Raw genomic sequence first — 18,690 nt, forward strand, 5'->3', positions numbered from 1 at the left:
CCCATTCATTTTAGTTTTTAGCAATATTAACTACAAATGAATGCTATGTCCACCCTGGCATGTGTATATCCACCCTATCGAGTCTAAGTGGATGACATATTGAGCTTCAATTAGCATATTAGCTTACAACAACCTAGCTAAATAGTTAGTCTGGTTGTTGAAGAGAATTTGGTATATTTAAACTTACATATTTTGATAATTCTAATCACTTCTGGCATATTTTATGCCAACAGGGTGGACATGTTAAGCTTTGGCAAAGCAAGTAAGCAAACTCATACAAAAGAAAATTTGTCATTTGCAAAGTCACCAACTTACTCATCTCAGCCGTTGAAATTCCCGCCACTGAAGAGACAAAAAATCTGTTGTCCTGATGTCACTAAAGGGGATGGCCTTTTCTTAAAGGGGCGGATTCCCCAATACGACAGGGTGGACAACCATTCAAGGGACATGGATAAACTCTTCTTTTTTATTAAATAAAAATATTGTTTTTATTACCAAATGAACAATACACTCAAATTGAGTAATCTCTTATTTAACAAAATATTAATAGGAGAACACAATTTAAAAATTGTATTATTTGACAGTATTCTACTATCATTCAAATTTAATGATCAGTGCATGGGACATAGCAAAATAACACGCATCCTCTTACACAAAACTAAAAAAAAAAAAATCTAGAAAATGTATCTAAAGAGTCAAGTAATGCTTTTGTTATGAATATAAAAACTTAGCCTAATATAACACACCCTTTCATAGTCATTTTTTTTTTGTTAAGTTATCATGGCAAATGAGTTATTTATGTACAGGCACCCTACAGCGATATTGACCATTAAATACAAGTGTTTGTCATGAAATACTGCATGGAAAAAGCAGTGAATTCGCCTATTGTGACATCATATAAAAACAACAAACAGTTAGCAAACTTGATATTTGCATGTAAAATTATTATAGCCAGTGCCACATGTTACATTTCAGTATTTTTCAATATTTTAAGGAAGGGGAAAGAATGTATTAAATTTTTGCTGTCATTAGAAAGAAAAGTGAGCATTGCCATAAAAACAAAATGTGTCCCAATCTCTGTTTTGTCATCTCATAATTTCCGTAAATTCAACGTGACATGAATGCAGTATCTGTAGAGTTTAGTCCCAGAGTTTGCAAAAGTTTTAGATGCTTTAAATGAGGTTGCATGATGCAATTAATCACTTCATTTTCTTTCGTTATTGAACTTTCATATTAAATGCTGTTCTGCGGTGTTAACTGTACTAATGGTGATGTGATTGTCAGTTTGTTCTTATAGCAAGCAGAGTGATCATGGGTGCTTGAGGAAGTGACTATACCTTGTGTCGTCCCAGTCTGGGCTAAGTCCACTGAGAGAACCACGGGAGTCAGCCACAAACTTGTAGACTACAAGCAGACAGTCTCTGCACAACTGTACGACACGCTGGCAGCACCTCAGCTCCTGCGCGGTCACCACCTCACTGCTCTTACTGAAAACACTCTCCCATGATGACCTGCTGAAGAAAAATACATACAGAAATCCTACAGCCTCAGAGTGGGTGGCAGCAACATATATAACATGGTATGCATAATTTATGTCAAAGTAAAATAATGACAATATATTTTGCTGGAAATTTAACAGAAAAAGTTTCATTTCAATTATATTATCTTTTTTATTTTGGGTCTTGATGGACACAGACCAAAATATAAGAAAAACGAAAATATATGAGCTACTTAATAAAAACAAAAGAAATCACCTAAAATAAGATTCAAAACATAAAAAGATTGAATGGTTGCAATGTTGTGTGGCAACTGAAAACTCCGCTTAAACCTCTTTAATAATAATAACTTCATCCTAGTCAAATGTGTAACCCTTCTCACTCTGTATTTTCACACAATTCTATGTTTATTCGTTATGTCATTTTTATAAATAATGTATTAAAGTGCCCCTAATATGGGTTTTTGAAAATTACCTTTCATGCAGTGTGTAACACAGCTCTAAGTGAATGAAAACTTCCCGCAAAATTTCAAATCTGAAAATGCCCCATGTATAAAGTTATAGTCTCTCGACTCTGAATCATTGAAACGATTCGTTTTTAAAACGAATCCCAAGCCGTTTCATGTTGACGTGAACATTAAACATTAGCATATTGCCCGCCCACTTGTTGGTCTTTTCGCATTGGTCTGAATGAAAATGCAAATTCATTCTTTGCCACTAGGTGCTGCTTTTGGAGCAGTAAGAATAGCCATTTCCCCGGTAACTCTGTACACAAAGCAGCACTGCGCTCACAAACGCTGCTTTATCAGGCATTACAGGCATGATGAAATGACAATGAGACCAATCGGACCAATCACCGCAAATTAACATCATGCAAAAGAGGGGTTTGGAAAAATGAATCGTTGAGCGAATCGTTTGGGAGTCGTTGAGCAAGTAAGATAAAAATAAATGCATATTATAAGACAATGAAAGTGTTTTTTGACCTTGCATGCATGTCTATATATATATATGCATGTCTTTGTTGCTAGTTTATACCATGTTACAATATTCAGTGATGTGACCAAAAGTATATATCTGTATAAAATCACTTCGACACTACTTAATCTGCTCGTGTGAACAAATTAGTTACTTAGTTAGTTCAAGTACAACCAATGCATTATTAAATCATGTAAATCCAACACCCTTTTTCAGTATACAGTATGATCTTTATAACAAATATTCTGTGTTTTTGTCTTTCCGAGAACAAATATTTTTTATTAATATTAAATAAAATTTTAAGATTTGAACCAAATCCTAAATACAATTTGAGACAAATAAATTTGACTGTAACAGATTACAGTTGTTTTACAGTTTTGGTCCACTGTATCATTTTTTCAGTGAAGGTTGATGTTGACATATTTTCACTGGAAAATAAGACAAAATTCTGATTAAGTACCAATTTTTAAACTTTATATTTTTACTTTCATATAAACCACTATAGAGGCAATATGAGCCAGCTTTTACAACGATAGCCACTGCTGGAACAAACCATGAGGAAGGTTAAAAGGTTTGATTCTCGTTCGTTTGGCTCTTGTTGAAGAAAGAAACGATAAAAAGTATTTTCTCTTTAAAGCCTTGGTGGAGGAGATGAGGTTTCATTGTAGAGATGATGAAATGTAACTTCTAGGGATCTGAATTGTACATTACAGGCAGGGAGGCTCTACAGTGCTCTCCCACTGCTATCCCCTTGCCGTGCTAACGGCTCACGGGCCACCTTCACACGTCAGTCCCTGATTAAACAGAAGCAGCATGGGTCGCTGGCACTGCCACTAATCCCCTAGAGCTGTGTTCGCTCTCATCAACTCCAATTGGTCTAAACCTGGCTATATAACATCCTTCACTCTGTGGCAATTTCAAGAGTGATTGGGCCACACAAAGCCCCTGAGAAGTGCTCACAATGACTAGAGGGAGGAAGGCGGTCAATAAGAAGGTGTCCCCACTGTTTGCGCTCATAGCTGATAAAATCGCAGCATGTAAGGCTCTATGTGTATAATAACAGCAAGCGTGTATGCTTCTATGTGTGACTCTCTAAGGAAGTAAAAGTCTATATAAAGACTCACAATTGAGTCAATAAAGACAAAAGAGAGACCATTTTTCTCGTGGCTGGGGTTATGTTCTGTCTAAATGTCTTTTTACATTAAACGCTCTTCCAACCCATTTTATGTGACATTTACAAGTCAAATAATTAATGAATGAAGGATATTTAAAACCAGACATGACACAGCTTATTATTCTTTGTAGAGCTGGAGAAGCTCTTGCCAATTTACACACTACTGTGGCCTTACCACTAAAATTACTGTATTTTTGGCAAAATATATATTTCTGACACATACAATTAGGCAATATCACAATGTTTTGATTTGGCCACAGTAAATCACAGTCGTATTGATGTTCTGACTGACGGTACGATCGCTGGTGTGATATTGCTTTTACACAACAGTTCAATAAACTGTTAAAATATAAAAAATAAATCAAATGATGTGCTAGAAGTGCAAAGTAATAAAGTAAATGCAAATAGACTTCATTCTAATGTCATGTCCACTTTTAAGGCAAAATAAAAGTCTCATACCCAGAGCTGGAAAGGCAGTTCCAGAGCCCCTGACCATGACTCCAGAGCAGACGGTTAAACACGCGGTTGAAAAGGCGATAAAGTCGTAGACTCTCCACATCTGGTTCACTCCAAATCCTCTGAAGCACTGAGCGGATGTTGGTATGGACAATATCCAAAACCTGAAATAATCAGATAAGTAAAAGTGGCTAAAATACCACAGAAAGTAGTACGCAATGTTCACACAGAAGATCTCGCAGCGACAGAATTTTATATTGAAAAAAGCAAAAACTCTAAATCCCACTGATGTTTATAGCAGAATAAAAAGTATAGCTATGAATACAGTAACATAGTTTAAATATTTATTTTTGCTACAAAAAATGCAGGAACTTCTGGGCAGAATATTCAATTGAATCAGTGAATCATTTATCGAAATGAATCGTTCTAACGAACCGATCTGCTAAAATAAATCAGACTTCCCAAAGATACTGGAGGGGTATGTGAACAGTAAAATTCAGACAAAGAGTAATGTCAGGATTCTCAGCGAGTTTCCGCCCATCTTCCTCTTCCCTCTCCCTCAGTTATTCTGCTCGTCGACATCTGTGATGTGACTTTCAACAATATGCCTGATTTAATGGCCCCGTATGAGACATGTTAACTCTATTCTGATTGATCCCTCAAACCTCGGCAGATAATCAGCTTGTGGAACGAGACAATCCCTCATTATATCAGTCTGTCATGCCTACCCTACAACGTCCGCCCTACTGTGTCAAATCAAAACACCTGTAACCTGCTGTAACCACCTGTTGTTCACTACTGTAATAGAGCTGAAATTGAGTGCCTTTGAACTGTTTCAATTTGTTGCATCATGTGCTCTGTTAAGGCAGATCCAAATGGCATTTTTGAAGACCTCCATTTTTTTTCATCCACCATACACTTTGGTCACCTGAGACTCAGCTGAAAAACTCCAGCGTATCAAAAAATAATTGAGTGTTTAGTGTTTCACCTTGTATAACTCCATGCATATTAAGTTCACTCACCTTTCTTTGTTTGGTGGCATCTAACTTCACCAGCCAGTAAGACGCCACTTTTGGTTTATGGTATTTCCAGTTGTTCAGAATCTAAAGGGTCAAACGACAAATTTTATTATTGTAATATGCATTTCTATCTATCTATCTATCTATCTATCTATCTATCTATCTATCTATCTATCTATCTATCTATCTATCTATCTATCTATCTATCTATCCATCCATCCATCCATCCATCCATCCATCCATCCATCCATCCATCCATCCATCCATCCATCCATCCATCCATCCATCCATCCATCCATCCATCCATCCATCCATCTGTTTTCTGCAGGCATCTTTCTTTTATTTTACAAACACAAGGACCTTGAATAAGAACAGTCTATTCACATGGGTTCTCTCCCCACATATACATTTTTTACATTTTGGAACATTGATCTGAATGTTTGAATATATTTACATCATTTACATTATCAATAAAATATACCCACTCTTCTCACTGAATCCCGGTGGCACAGCATGCACCAGTGAACGCCGCTTCTAGTGAATACATTCTCGTACACGGCACTAAAACGAGTAGATGAACTATGTCCATGTTTTGAGTGTGAGACGATGGCATAAATATAGTCATATTTATCATTTATCTTCCTTATCATTAATAACTCATTTAGACTGTGAATTAGACCAAAAACATTGAAAAATATTAATTACAAACACTTACAGGAAAGGCTCTCAAAATTTGAGAGTTATTCTAAAATCGTTTTATTTTCGTTTTTTCACCAGTGTCAGAGAAACGAGATGCTTAACCTTCAAAATGTTGATCGTCAATCTCAGGAGGTCAAACTAAATATTATATGAGCTGCTTTTATTTTCTATTCCTTTAATAAGAGGTTTGCGATTTTTGCGTTCCTGTTACCAACATCTGTCATGTCTAAATACAGATTAAATAAGCAGGAGTCGGCTAGTTTGGGACTAAATGTTGGTTCCCCACCATGCATGTGAAGCTGAAAGGTTTAGTTCACCTTTCATAGCAGTTTATAGTTTGCAATGTCTTTTTAATCAGTCTGCATTTGCCTTATAAGTATTATTAGGATACAGCAGGAAAAACTTAAAACTCTTTCTTGCTCTTTCTTTGTACATTGCCAAGCTTTTTTTTTTTAAAAAAGCATAATTTAGTGGCTACAGCATTCTACTAACTATAAGTAACTTTGTAACTGTCAACTAACTTAACTAATTAATTTGCAACCACATGTTAACTCTCATTAGCGTATTAGTAGACTGTTAGGTTGGGGTTAGCAGAATAGGTCTACCAAAATAAAGTATTCTGATGAATACAATACACAATCCATCATTTTTTCTTTCTTTCTGAGTGCAATGTGAATTTTATGTGTTGGGCATAGGGTTAAGATTAGCTTTTGGTCCATTACACCCTAACTATGCACTATATTGGTAAGTATTTTTCTTCCTGTTTCATTTTCAGTTGTGTCTTTATGACTGTCATTATATAACATGGTGCAACATATTCCCATCCTTTAGCTTTTTAATTTAATAAAAAGCTGGTACAGCCATGTGACTCTCAAACTGTAATATATATGCAATATAGTACATATACTGTATAAGATGTTGCATCATTTCTTCACTAGATAATACCTGAATGCCAAGATGAATGTAGAGACTTAACATACCAGAGTGAAGGGTAATGGACTTTTCACAGACTGTGATGATGAGTTTCCAAAGTTATTAACATCACAATTCTAGCAAAGTTATTTTTATATTTATATTTTGAAATGAATTAATGTACAGTACATGTATAACTATACTTCGTGTTATATTACCTTTGCATTAAATGACATAAAACTGTGTTTCTAATACAACAGCTGATGGTAAATTTGACATCATTCTCTCCTCTGATCAACATAATCAATCTCTCAACATTATTTTCTCTTTTGTAAAGTAATAGAAATACTATCTTGGATATTTTCTTTTGTTTTCTAATACAGCAAATAATCATGCAAGAATTATATTTGTTGCAGCTTCCATTTATCACTATATCAATTTATAGAGATGTGAAAATTGTCAATAATATTTATGTCAATTACTTCCTAGCGTTTTACAAATAATTGATACTTACGCATTTAAAAATTTCAGACATTGACCAAAAAACAGCTTTATTCCTCGCCCCATCCCGGGTTTTGCTCATTTACAAGTGCACAAGTGAGTTTTGCAACAGGGATATTACAAAGGTAGCAGCGGAAATTAAAGGGATAGTTCACCAAAAAATGAAAATTAGGCTGCGTTCGTTACGCCTACGTCATATGATCGACCGCCTTGTCGTGAACGCACCTGCTTGAGCGACCGGAAGCTGGACATTACAGTTTATAAAGTTTTAAGAATCAACATTTTTCTTAAACTAATGCATCGTTTCGATTCAGAAGGCCTTTATTAACACACCCGGAGCCAGGTGGAGCAGTTTCATGATGGATGGATAGACTTTTTTCAGATTCAGAAACAGGGGCACCATTCACTGCAAATATACAGACTGGAACAGACAGGACAATTTCGAATATAACTCCGGATGTGTTTGTCTGAAAGAGGAATGTCAGACACGCCTAGGATGCCTTGAGGGTGAGTAAAACACAGGCACATTTTTCATTTTTGGGTGAACTATCCCTTTAAGGCACTAAGATTGTACTGTAAGGTTGTAATGTAAGATTTGAGAGGTTGTAAGTGCCAACCAGCGGCCGTGAAAGTAACAAGTGCAAAAGTAAATATACGTACAATACACCTTTGTGTCTATCTTTATGTGAAACTATTTCACTGCAGCTGTGTTTTGATAATTGTCTATGTGTAAATCAAAACATTCAGCTTTTCACATCAGAGCTGTAAGTGTAAATTTCAACTTACAAATATGTATTGTACAAGTTCTCAAAATTCTAATCTAAAAGCTTTCGGGTTTGGCTATACTTCTACCTTCACAGGGGTCGGGGTGATTTCAGGCATTCAGTGTGTTTAAAACTAGCTACTTTTCACACTAGATTAATTTTATGTTAGATAAGAGTTTACCTAACACACCTAATAGTGTGCCTCTAATGGATTAAAATAAAATAATTACCAAAGTGTACCGTGTGCATGGAAGGCGCCAATTACAATTTCACAGCTCCGGTAATAGAGCGGCATCAGTTCAATTGTGCTTCTCCTTCTAAATGCTGTTTCCATAATTGTTAATGTGCAGATGTACACCAGATCTATCGGTGTAAAAAGGGCCGGTGTAAATGAATGCTGGAAAGTGTCTTAAACAGGTGCTATTGGACAGCTGTGTTTCTGCGCAGACAGCTAATGGATCTCATTAAGCATACAGGTGGACGGCTAATGACTCTACATACAACGAGAGACGCTGCGAACGGCTCGGACGTCCTCAAATGAGTTCGGGGAATGAGGGGAACAGAGCAGCCGGTGTGCCTGCCCTGACCGAGCGCTTTCTCTCAGCTGCATGTCTCACCTCATCCAACACAGCCTCGGCCTCCTCCTCGCTCTTCCCCGGGTAACGAATCCTCATCTCCCCGAGCGCAGCCAGTGTCTGCTGCATCAGCTCGGCCTCCTGCTCTTTACTCAGCAGGGTCTCCCCCTACACCCGCACATGCAAAGAACCAACACAATAAAGATGAATTATTGAGCGGGACGTCTTTTCTCTGCAGTCATCAGGTTTGTTTCGGCCATCGCAGCAGTGCGTTCATATGGTGCCTGACTGCTCGCTGTGAGAAGAAAACAGTGATCTTTACTTTCTAGAAATAAGGTTTCAGAAACCGTGAAACCTTAGTTATTACCTAACCTTTAGTTATACCAACAAAATTAAATATTAGGGTTAGATCAGATAGCAATAGCTCCTTAAAGGGATAGTTCACCCAAAAATGTAAATGTTATGTTTATCTGCTTACCCCAAGGGCATCCAAGATGTAGGTGACTTTGTTTCTTCAGTAGAATACAAACAAAGATTTTTAACTCAAACCGTTGCAGTCTGTCAGTCATATAATGGCAGTCAATGGACTCCACACCTTTGAGAGTAAAAAAAAAAATACACAAACAAAACCAAATTAAACCCTGTGACGATACATTGATGTCCTAAGACACTAAACGATCGGTCTGTGCAAGAAACTGTGCGGTATTTATATAATTTTTTACCTCTGATCCACCGCAATATCCAACTGTCCTGAGCGCATTCACAACATCCGGCGTGTGACGTCAAATAAATATGGTCGGGCAAAAAAATTCCACGTTGTCTGATGATATATCAAAATTATCTTCCATTGTGATGACCTGTACTTCTAAATATCTTTAGATCATCGCAGTGCCAGTGAACACGTCCACAATCTCTCTGCACTGTGTAAATAATGAGTGACGTATACGCGCGACAGATCGCTTCCGCACATGCGTCTACTATCATAGATATGTATAGATGCCCTATTCGACCGCTCCAGATACGTTGACGCGTCCGCCATTTTGGAACGTATCGCTGCCCATAGAAACAGTCACTAATGAGGAATCTACTTATATATATCTGTCTACTATGCCAGAGCACGTACACGCGTCACGCGCCGATTGTTGTGAACGCGCTCAGGACAGTTGGATATTGCTGTGGATCAGAGGTAAAAAATGATATAAATACTGTTCAGTTTCTTGCACAGGCCGATCGTTTCATGTCTTAAGACCTAAATGTATCGTCACAAGCCGCAGGGTTTAATTTGGTTTTGTCTGTGTATGTTTTTTTTTACTCTCAAAGCCGTGGAGCCCATTGACTGTCATTATATGACTGACAGACTGCAACGGTTTGAGTTAAAAATCTTCGTTTGTGCTCTACTGAAGAAACAAAGTCACCTACATCTTGGATGCCCTGGGGGTAAGCAGATAAACATTACATTTTCATTTTTGGGTGAACTATCCCTTTAAGGTGACAACTGCAGGTTACCAGTTTTAGTGTAGAATATAAATTCCAAATTGTGCCTTCCAATGAATTATGTATATTTATTTCATAAAGATGAGTTGGACTGGCTGGTTTAGGGGGGAAAAAACAGCCAGGTGCCTAGCATGCAGTAAATAGTCCTTTTAATACTGCTAAAAAAAATCATGAGTGAAAGAGGCTGGTTGCTTTTTTGAAATCTTGATATTTAGATTTTTCATAGTTTTGTGTGTTTTTACTGTTATTCTAAAATGTGGAAAATAGTAATACTAAAGAATCTGTAAATTTTGACGAGTACACTATGATGGACATGTTTTCCTGAGATTTATCATATTCAAGGCTTCATATACTGAGCAAAAAACTTAGTCTTATCAGAGTCCTACAAACACAGCACAAACTCCAAGTATTAGAAGAGTTTTGAGGAAAGAGCACAAATCCTAATTAACCAGGTTCCATTATTAGAAAATGAAGCCTTATTAACTTGATGATCATGCAGTCTATATACAATTACTCTGAAAAGAGCATGTAGCTTTAGTAGTCCGTCTTGCTAAACACAATCTAAAGTCTTATTAAACAGAGCATAAGTGTGTGTGCTGTTTTTCCTGATTAATATTCCTTAATGAGAGAGTTTGAACAAGGGGGAGTGCTGGTATTCACGAGATGAATGTGCCCGTAAATACAGGCCCAATTTAGCTTCACACTCCCAATTTTTTCCACAATATGACTGATTTTCCTCTCCAAGGTGTGCCCAGAGAGAGTGAGAGAACGAGAAGGAACGATCAGAGTATGAAAACACAGTGTGACTGATTATGTGTTTGTGCGTGTGTTGAATCTCTATTGTTTGATGGATTAGAATGACTCAGGATAGCGATGGGAAAATAAAAATTATATTTGTCATTTTTACAGGTTGTGTGTTGCCAGATCTTCTCTAAATCAGCCATCTTTGTGAACATCTGTTCAGATTCTCGAGAGGACATCTAGGGTAAAGAAAATGATAGATGTGTCTGTGTAGATATAGTCTATGTTCAGGATGAAATACTAGTGTAATGCTTACTCTATGCTGCAGTAGTGTCTATAGCAGTATCCAAAATGACTAATTTTCACTTATTTCCCATCCAATAAATTATGTAGCTTTTGCTTTATAGCAACCATTTTGGGGATGGGGGAAATGGTGGGATGTAAAAAATATCTTTGGTCAGTACAATTATATATTGAGGCACTGCAAACATGCAACCATGCGAAAGAGAGGTTCATGAAAAAAAAAAAAAAACTTTTTCCCCAAAATCAAAACAAGAAAATGAATAGGTAATTGTAAAGTAATTGTATTCTCTCAGTGGTGATTCTAATCAGAATTCTTATTTCTGATATATATCATTTAGTTATTTTTTTTAAATGAGCATATATTAATGGCAAGAAGCACTGCCATGATATAGTATAATAATATAATATGTATCATATCTTTTTCAGATATTTTGAATAATTAGATATATTGAGAATTTGAAAACGTGCTTAACTGTCATGAATATAAAGTCACAGTACAAGAATCTAAAAACTCTCATTATCTAAAAACTCTAAATCTAATTTCCATTATGCAAAATACACTTTATGTTTCCCTTTTTCTGATAGGGGTGTAAATTAAGCTGGAACTGGAACTTCCTGTTCATTCATCAAGCTGGAAATGAAAGGTCAGGTCATTGCTTTGCGGGATACTTAATTCCACATACAGTCGTGTGCACTGGTTGTATATTGCAAATTCAGACAAATGCAATCTTTTGACTGGGTAATCAATGCATATGGAATTGCAGGGCACATTCTGCATGAATAGAACGAGCAGTATGGTAATTTGTGAATATTCCCTGTGTGCGATAGAGAGAAATCTGTTACTTGCCGTATTGGGGTGAATGGCACCTAGACTGCTGCTGTGTGGAACTCTGTTTGTAGAACTGTTGCGACTGAGCGAATGGGAGCGACATGCCATGTGGGATCGAATCGGGGTCATCTGCGTTATGGTGGCTGCTGTTTGAGCGGCCGCAGTCGATGCATTAGCCATGTGAGTGGCTGTTTTTGGCCGTCTGGTCTCATTGGTAGGTGACTGCGCAGTCAGAGAGGATATGGAGCGCGGACAGGACATGGAGCGGCGGATGAGCCCGGAAAGATTGGGCGAGGAGGAAGGACCTCGCATTGGTTTAGGGGCAGGTTTCCAATGAACACGACCTAAAACAAAGAACCAAAGCATTTGACTTCAATTTAAAACACACTCTCACACACACACACACACACACACACACACGCACACACACACACACACACACACTCTTGGAAATTAAGTCTAGCATCGGAAATCTAATAACCAACAAAAAAGCTTTTTAATTAATCACTTCACCATGTGATCATCCTGCAGGCCTGAGTGGCTGTCAAGTTTCCAACTCAGGCCAGACAGTGAATTGAAACACACATACAGACAAATCTACGATTTTGAATGACCTCCAGTTTGTGAGCTAGCCAGCGGCATCACCGCTTCATCCGTGAATCTTGAGGGAAGGAGTTGCCAAATGCGGTATTATAGCAGCTTAGCTCGGACTATCGCAGATGGCCTCAGGGTGGTGTGGGGCAAAGGGGGCAAACAATGTCACCCCAGAATGGCCCAAAGCCCCCTCCGGCAGCAACCCAATCACCAGCGACCCCTCGCAGACCAAATAAAGCTGTCAGCTTGTTGCTTTGTCCCTCTTTCAGTGGCTAATGGAAAAGGCATGGCTTCAACTGTGTCAGGCCTGGATAATCAATATACTGCACAATCTATGGCACTTTCCAAAAATAGGGTACAAACTAGTTCTCCATTACTGAACTATAAACTATATATACACAAAATTATCATAGCATAACATTTTGGCCTGTCCTACCCCAGTTTGTCATGATCATCATGATCAAATCATGATATAAGCTAGTAAACTAATTGTTCAAATCATTTTGGAAAAAGTATTGTTAACTGTTAACAGAAACATTGTATTTAGCGGTGTCCCATATTTTGTGGACAAGCCTGTACATGATTTCCCCTCTCATTAAAAATATTGCATAGAACAGTGAAACTCAAGTTAAGGATGTACATTTTTACACTTTTAGTGCAAGGTGGAAAATAAACAGTATCATTGAATTGAAATTATAAAATTCTTTAAATTCTAGTTATTTCATTTTGGCTTAAATATTGTAATGTAATTTAAATTGGTTTGTTAATTGTTTATAGCAAGAAAATGATTACATTCCACACATTTTAGTTTTACAATGTTTTTAGACGTTTCTTCAATTTATGTAACAAGGTTGCAAAAATGGCAAACCTCTGTTTAAAAAATAAGCAATAACAACAATTTGACAAGTGGACAAAAAAATTCTTAAGGTTTAGCAACTCCTATCATGACCATTTATTGAAAAAGAAAAAATAAATCTAATAATCTCAAGCCTTTATTGAACCATATTTCTGAAAAACATCACATGGAGGAATAGTGAGCGCAGCTTCAAAAACATCTATATACAGTATATATAAAGACTGTGTAGGATGCTGGACCCCAAGGAACACCTCTACTTTAAAACAAACATTTTTCGGGGCTTGTTTGCACAGTTTTCAAGGTACACCAGAAGTGCTCCTCTGAACTTCTCCCCAACCTGTGCTTTCCCCGAGCTGAGCGTCCAGTCTCCCTTTAAACCAGCGGACTGAAACATCAGAAAAGCTCATTAAAGCTGCAGCGCATGAGAGCCGAGGGACCTCTCACGACATCACCTGTCAATCAATCAATCTTGTAGTATATGTAAAGATAAATTACATTGATCAAAGGTGACAGTAAAGACTGAAAATCAGCTTTTCCGTTGGAGGAATAAATTAAATTTTTTTAAATATTTTATAATTATAAACAGTTATTTTAAATATTTCACAACATTACTGTTTTTATTGAATATTTAATCAAATAAGTTTGGTCAGCATAAGAGATTTATATCTTCAAAACCATAAAAAAAATTGACTGACTCCATATTAAAAAATCAATAAATAAAAACTTTGAAAATAAAGTAAAATTTTACATTCTCCTGATCTACGGTTTCTTCCAGATATGGCACTGGAACCATTTTGAGAAAACAATAACCTGTGGAAAAAGGTCAATAGCAGCTCCCAGACCTCTTTCTTTCACAGGCCCAGAGAAAGAACTCACTGGAGCGTTCTGGGCGATTGAATTTCTCTTGCGTGATGCTGCTGCTCTCATCTTCTCCATCAGCGTCGGAAGCAGAGCTGCTGTCGCTGCAGCTGGCCGAAGAGTCTTCAGGCTCCCTGTGCCCTCGGGGCATCGGGCTGCTCTCAGGCATGGATGACAGGACCTACAGACAAACAATCACACAAACACACCCGCAGGGATAGATGATGAGAGAAGATCCTAGAAAAATGCCAGTTCCTGAGCTTCCACCTCGAGTCCAATTAACGCTTGCCACTGACGGCAGAATGGAAGGGCGGCAGTGATACAAGCCTGACACACCAAGTCTTGATTAACGTCACTGCAGAAACATGTTCATTTGTTCTGAAACACACACATTGCATGTCAGGGGAACTAATCTATTATGTCCTTCAAGAAGTATTGAACAAAGAATCGAATATCTGTCTGACACTTGGGAAGTACTGACTATTAGCCTTCTGAATGCACTCATTTCACCTTTTCAACTCCAATTTGGCTCAAAGCTCTGTCTAAATTAACACTTTGGACATAATCTCCAACAGAGTTTTGAAAGAATTCGGAGAGATCCTGCTCTCCTTGGCATTTTTAAGAGGAACTGCTTGTGACTATTTCAGTTGCTTAATTTCTGTCTAGTCAGATTATTCCAGATGGCCCTGTAATGGCACTGTTAGAGTGTTCCAATCCATCCGAGCAGATACTGCTGAAATCAAACCTACATTTTGCCAGTATTGGGTGCAACTAATTACTAAGTAATTAGTTACTGTAATTTAATTACTTTTCCCTTGAAAAAGTAAAGTAAGGGATTACTCTTATTTTTTCTGTAATTTAATTAGTTACTTATGTAATTGAACTTAATACTGTGTATAGACTGTAGAACATTTATAAACAATACAATAGTGGATTTAATATCAAAATTTAAAGTCTAACCTTAAAATGCATGCTTTTTATGTACACTTCTCACTTAAATACTTTGTTGAGTTAATAAGAATATTGGTAACACTTTAGTGTCCATAATTCTCACTATTACAGGGGTTAAAGCGAAAAAAAAAATCCTGAACCTGAACTTTTTTCCAGGGTTGGGGGGTTGCGGGGGTGGACACATACACAGGGTTATTTGGCAAAAAAAAGAACATTATTTGAAAATGATTTTCCTTGAAACTAACTAGTAATATATCTGCCCTTGTTATTAGCCCTTGACAGGCTCAGACTAGAGATTATGGTGGGATATTTGAAACAGCAATACCAGGAAAGGTTACTCACTATAATGCAAACACATGTAACATTTAGGATGCTTTTGATACCAAGTTTTGCTGGTTAGCTTTGTCCTTGACAGGGTACAAGATGACCTATAATCTAAAACATGAAAGTTCTGAAATTGCTTTGTTCAAAAGAAATAATAGTAAATTAAATACTAGGAAATGAATATAAAATAGGAAATATATAAAGACATTTTACTACAGAAAACTACAGTTCAGTTCAATTAACAACAACAAAATAAAATGCTCCAAGAATTGGTAACTTAAACAGGGTTCACACAGATACTGCAAAATGAAATTCCAGGACTTTCAAGGACTTTTCAAGCACTACTCTTTTGGTTTTCAAGGACTAAAATCAGATCTCACTTATCACTTATCAAAAATATTGTTATTGTCTTTCAAATTCTAATATATAAACTAATAAAACAAATTATACAAATGAAGTGCAGCACATGCAAAGAATGCAATGACTGTGGCAACTTTAAAATTTGAAAGGATACTACGGCGAAGTTATCGCTTTCCTTATTCAAACAGTTTTTTTTTCATGAATATATGATTGACCTGAAGAATGAAAGCTAGGCTATATGATACACTTGGAAAATTATGAGCTATATCACCGCTTATCAACACTAGGGGTGTGACAATAAACTTAGCTCACGAGATGAGACAAAGTGCATATACTTGGTTCAATAGAACGAGACAATGTTTTAATACTTTAAGAAATATTTGAATGACAAAATATTTGTCTTTTAATTACAAAAAGTAGAACAATGCAGTTATATTTTGAAATGTTTTAACAAATCTAGGGTTTAACTAACAATTAGTTTGCTAATCAAGTAATCTACTGATTATTTTGACAAGTATGTTTTAGTAATACAAATAGAACTAAGTGAAAAACAGGCTTTAATACGACTATATTTATATATAAACTATAGCAATAGGCAATAATAATTGGCTCAAATAAAGTATCAAAACCAAGTACATGGTTTTATTGAACAACTGTTAAATACATAATGTAATATGCCTATATTATAACAAATACCTGCAGAGGGCGCCAACAGCCTGGTGATGTTTCATGTGATTCAACGTTTAAATCCATTTAATGGACTACTTGCACTAAGCCTCGTGACGCACTTAATTTAGAAATATTACGGCTCAGTTATTTCCAGTTATGTATAATTTCAGTGTGCTGTAATCATGTAGTTGACTTAAACGCCTAATAAAACGAGAGTTTGCAGGATGATTTCAAAAGCCGGATATTTTCTGAGACAGAGAAGACATATTCTGATGATTTTCCAAACTCAACGGAACGTGAAGTTTTAATCCAACATAAACCAATCTGAGAAAGCGGTGCTGGTAATCATACGTGATTCACCACGCGATGCTGCAGTGTTTGTGAGATCTGATGAATAAGATCAGAATGAACCTTTATTTATCTGTATTAAATATGTTAGTCACTATTCTGTGTCATATTCTGTGTCATCATTTCACAGTATGTAGCCTAATGCCAAAATATTAATATTCAAAGTAGTCGCACTGTCAACGTGTTACTGTTAAAAAATATTTAAATGTTTAACACAGACTGTGGGTTTAACATCGTTAAATAAAGCACTTACCGCACATTCATTCAGCCATTTCGGAATAAGAGCACCAACGCACACAAACAATACAAATTAGCCATGGTTTTACTACAAATAAAACATCTCCAAGTTACGCATATAACCATGGTTCCCCGAAGGGAACAAGACGCTCCGTCAAAATGCTACGGGAATGCCTCCAACGTGACCACGCTCTGAATCACATGTGTAATCAGTCCAATGGATGGGCGAGATGTCACGGGCGGGGTGATGTAGTGACCAGGATGCATAAAAGCAGGTGCGGTGAAACCGGCGTCAGCTTCTAGGAGTGAAGCAAGCGCTGGCAGGGATGCCGGAAGTATGGCCCTGAGACGCAGCGTCTCATTCCCTTCAAGGACCCATGGTTACATGTGTAACCTGGAGACGTTCCCCTTCAGGAACTCGAGCTGCATCGAAACGCTACGGGAACGAGAATGCCCACGCCACCAGACTTACAAATCCCTGCCTAGTGTGGAAGAGCACAACTAAGGCGAGAGAAAAGGGAGCCCGGAGTGGCTTAAGTAGGCGGGGCCCGCCGTCCCGAAGGCCAACTTCTGGAGGAGTGAGCCTTGACCCCCAAAGGAGAGGGGAGGTCAGAGGACTCAAGGCTATGGAAAAGCATCCTGATCCATAAGCATAAGTGTCTCTGGCCGGAGGCCTCGGCCTCAGCGCACCGCGGAGGAAACGTGTAAGAAAAGCGTGTCTTCCCACTGAATGGCTACCGAGAGGGGCGTGGTAGGCCGCAATGGCCGCCATGAAGACATCTAGGGTGGAGTGGGTCAACCCTGTGGATAAACAGGCCTGCAGGAACTCCAGAACTGTACCAAACAGGCAGTTAGCTGGGTCGAGCTGGCGGTCTTCGCACCAAGAAGTACAGTTTCCTCATAGAGGGAGCTCTGGATGGAGAATGGTCTCAACAACCTCGGTTGAGAGACCGGAAGCTATGAGTTGTGCCTCCTCAGAGGCCACACCCACAGCTTCCACAGCTCCGGGCGGGGGTGCGCCCTCCGCCTGTGAGAGGAGATCTCTCCTGACGGGAATCTCCCATGGAGCGCCGTCGAGGAGAGAAATCAGGCCCGAGAACCATACTCAAGTCCGGCCAGAACTCCTGGGAGCAGAACAATCAGGGGAAAGGTATACAGACGAAGCCTCGGCCACATCTGTACCATGGCATTCACCCCCAGTGGAGCTGGATGAGTCAGAGAGAGAACCAGAGGGGACCGTGCGATATCATCTGAGTCACAAACAAGTCCACCTGAGCCTGGCCAAAGACTCTAGCGGCCACTCATGACCGCTCCCAACCAGTGAGAGATGCATCCGTCGCTAGCATATGCGGCGACCAGGCGCTCCTAGCACCGGGCCCTGAGATAAGAATCAAGGTTTCCTTCTCATGTCTAAGGCACATAGGCACCGCCGTGTGACCTTGAGCATGCGAAGTGGGTTTCCCCTCAGGGAGAACCCCTTGGTCTTAAGCCACCACTGTAGGGGTCTCATGTACAGCAGGCCAAAAGTAACCACGTTGGACGCAGCTGCCATCAGA

The 18,690-nt window shown here is 38.2% G+C and overlaps 1 protein-coding gene across 1 annotated transcript in view; it reads right to left on the reverse strand.

Moving 5' to 3' along the window:
* The window catches only part of LOC107560414 (tubulin polyglutamylase TTLL7-like), a 103,365-nt gene that overhangs the window by 17,815 nt on the left and 66,860 nt on the right, over nucleotides 1-18,690 (reverse strand). Inside the window, exons 14-19 of the mRNA XM_016244594.1 lie at nucleotides 14,264-14,426; nucleotides 11,956-12,281; nucleotides 8,613-8,738; nucleotides 5,123-5,203; nucleotides 4,104-4,264; nucleotides 1,338-1,511 (exon numbers count right to left, since the gene is read on the reverse strand). Coding sequence (XP_016100080.1) covers nucleotides 1,338-1,511; nucleotides 4,104-4,264; nucleotides 5,123-5,203; nucleotides 8,613-8,738; nucleotides 11,956-12,281; nucleotides 14,264-14,426 — 1,031 coding nt within the window. The remainder of the gene's footprint in view (nucleotides 1-1,337; nucleotides 1,512-4,103; nucleotides 4,265-5,122; nucleotides 5,204-8,612; nucleotides 8,739-11,955; nucleotides 12,282-14,263; nucleotides 14,427-18,690) is intronic.

Source organism: Sinocyclocheilus grahami, unplaced genomic scaffold (assembly GCF_001515645.1).
Source record: "Sinocyclocheilus grahami isolate Dianchi unplaced genomic scaffold, SAMN03320097.WGS_v1.1 scaffold726.1, whole genome shotgun sequence".
NCBI lineage: Eukaryota > Metazoa > Chordata > Actinopteri > Cypriniformes > Cyprinidae > Sinocyclocheilus > Sinocyclocheilus grahami.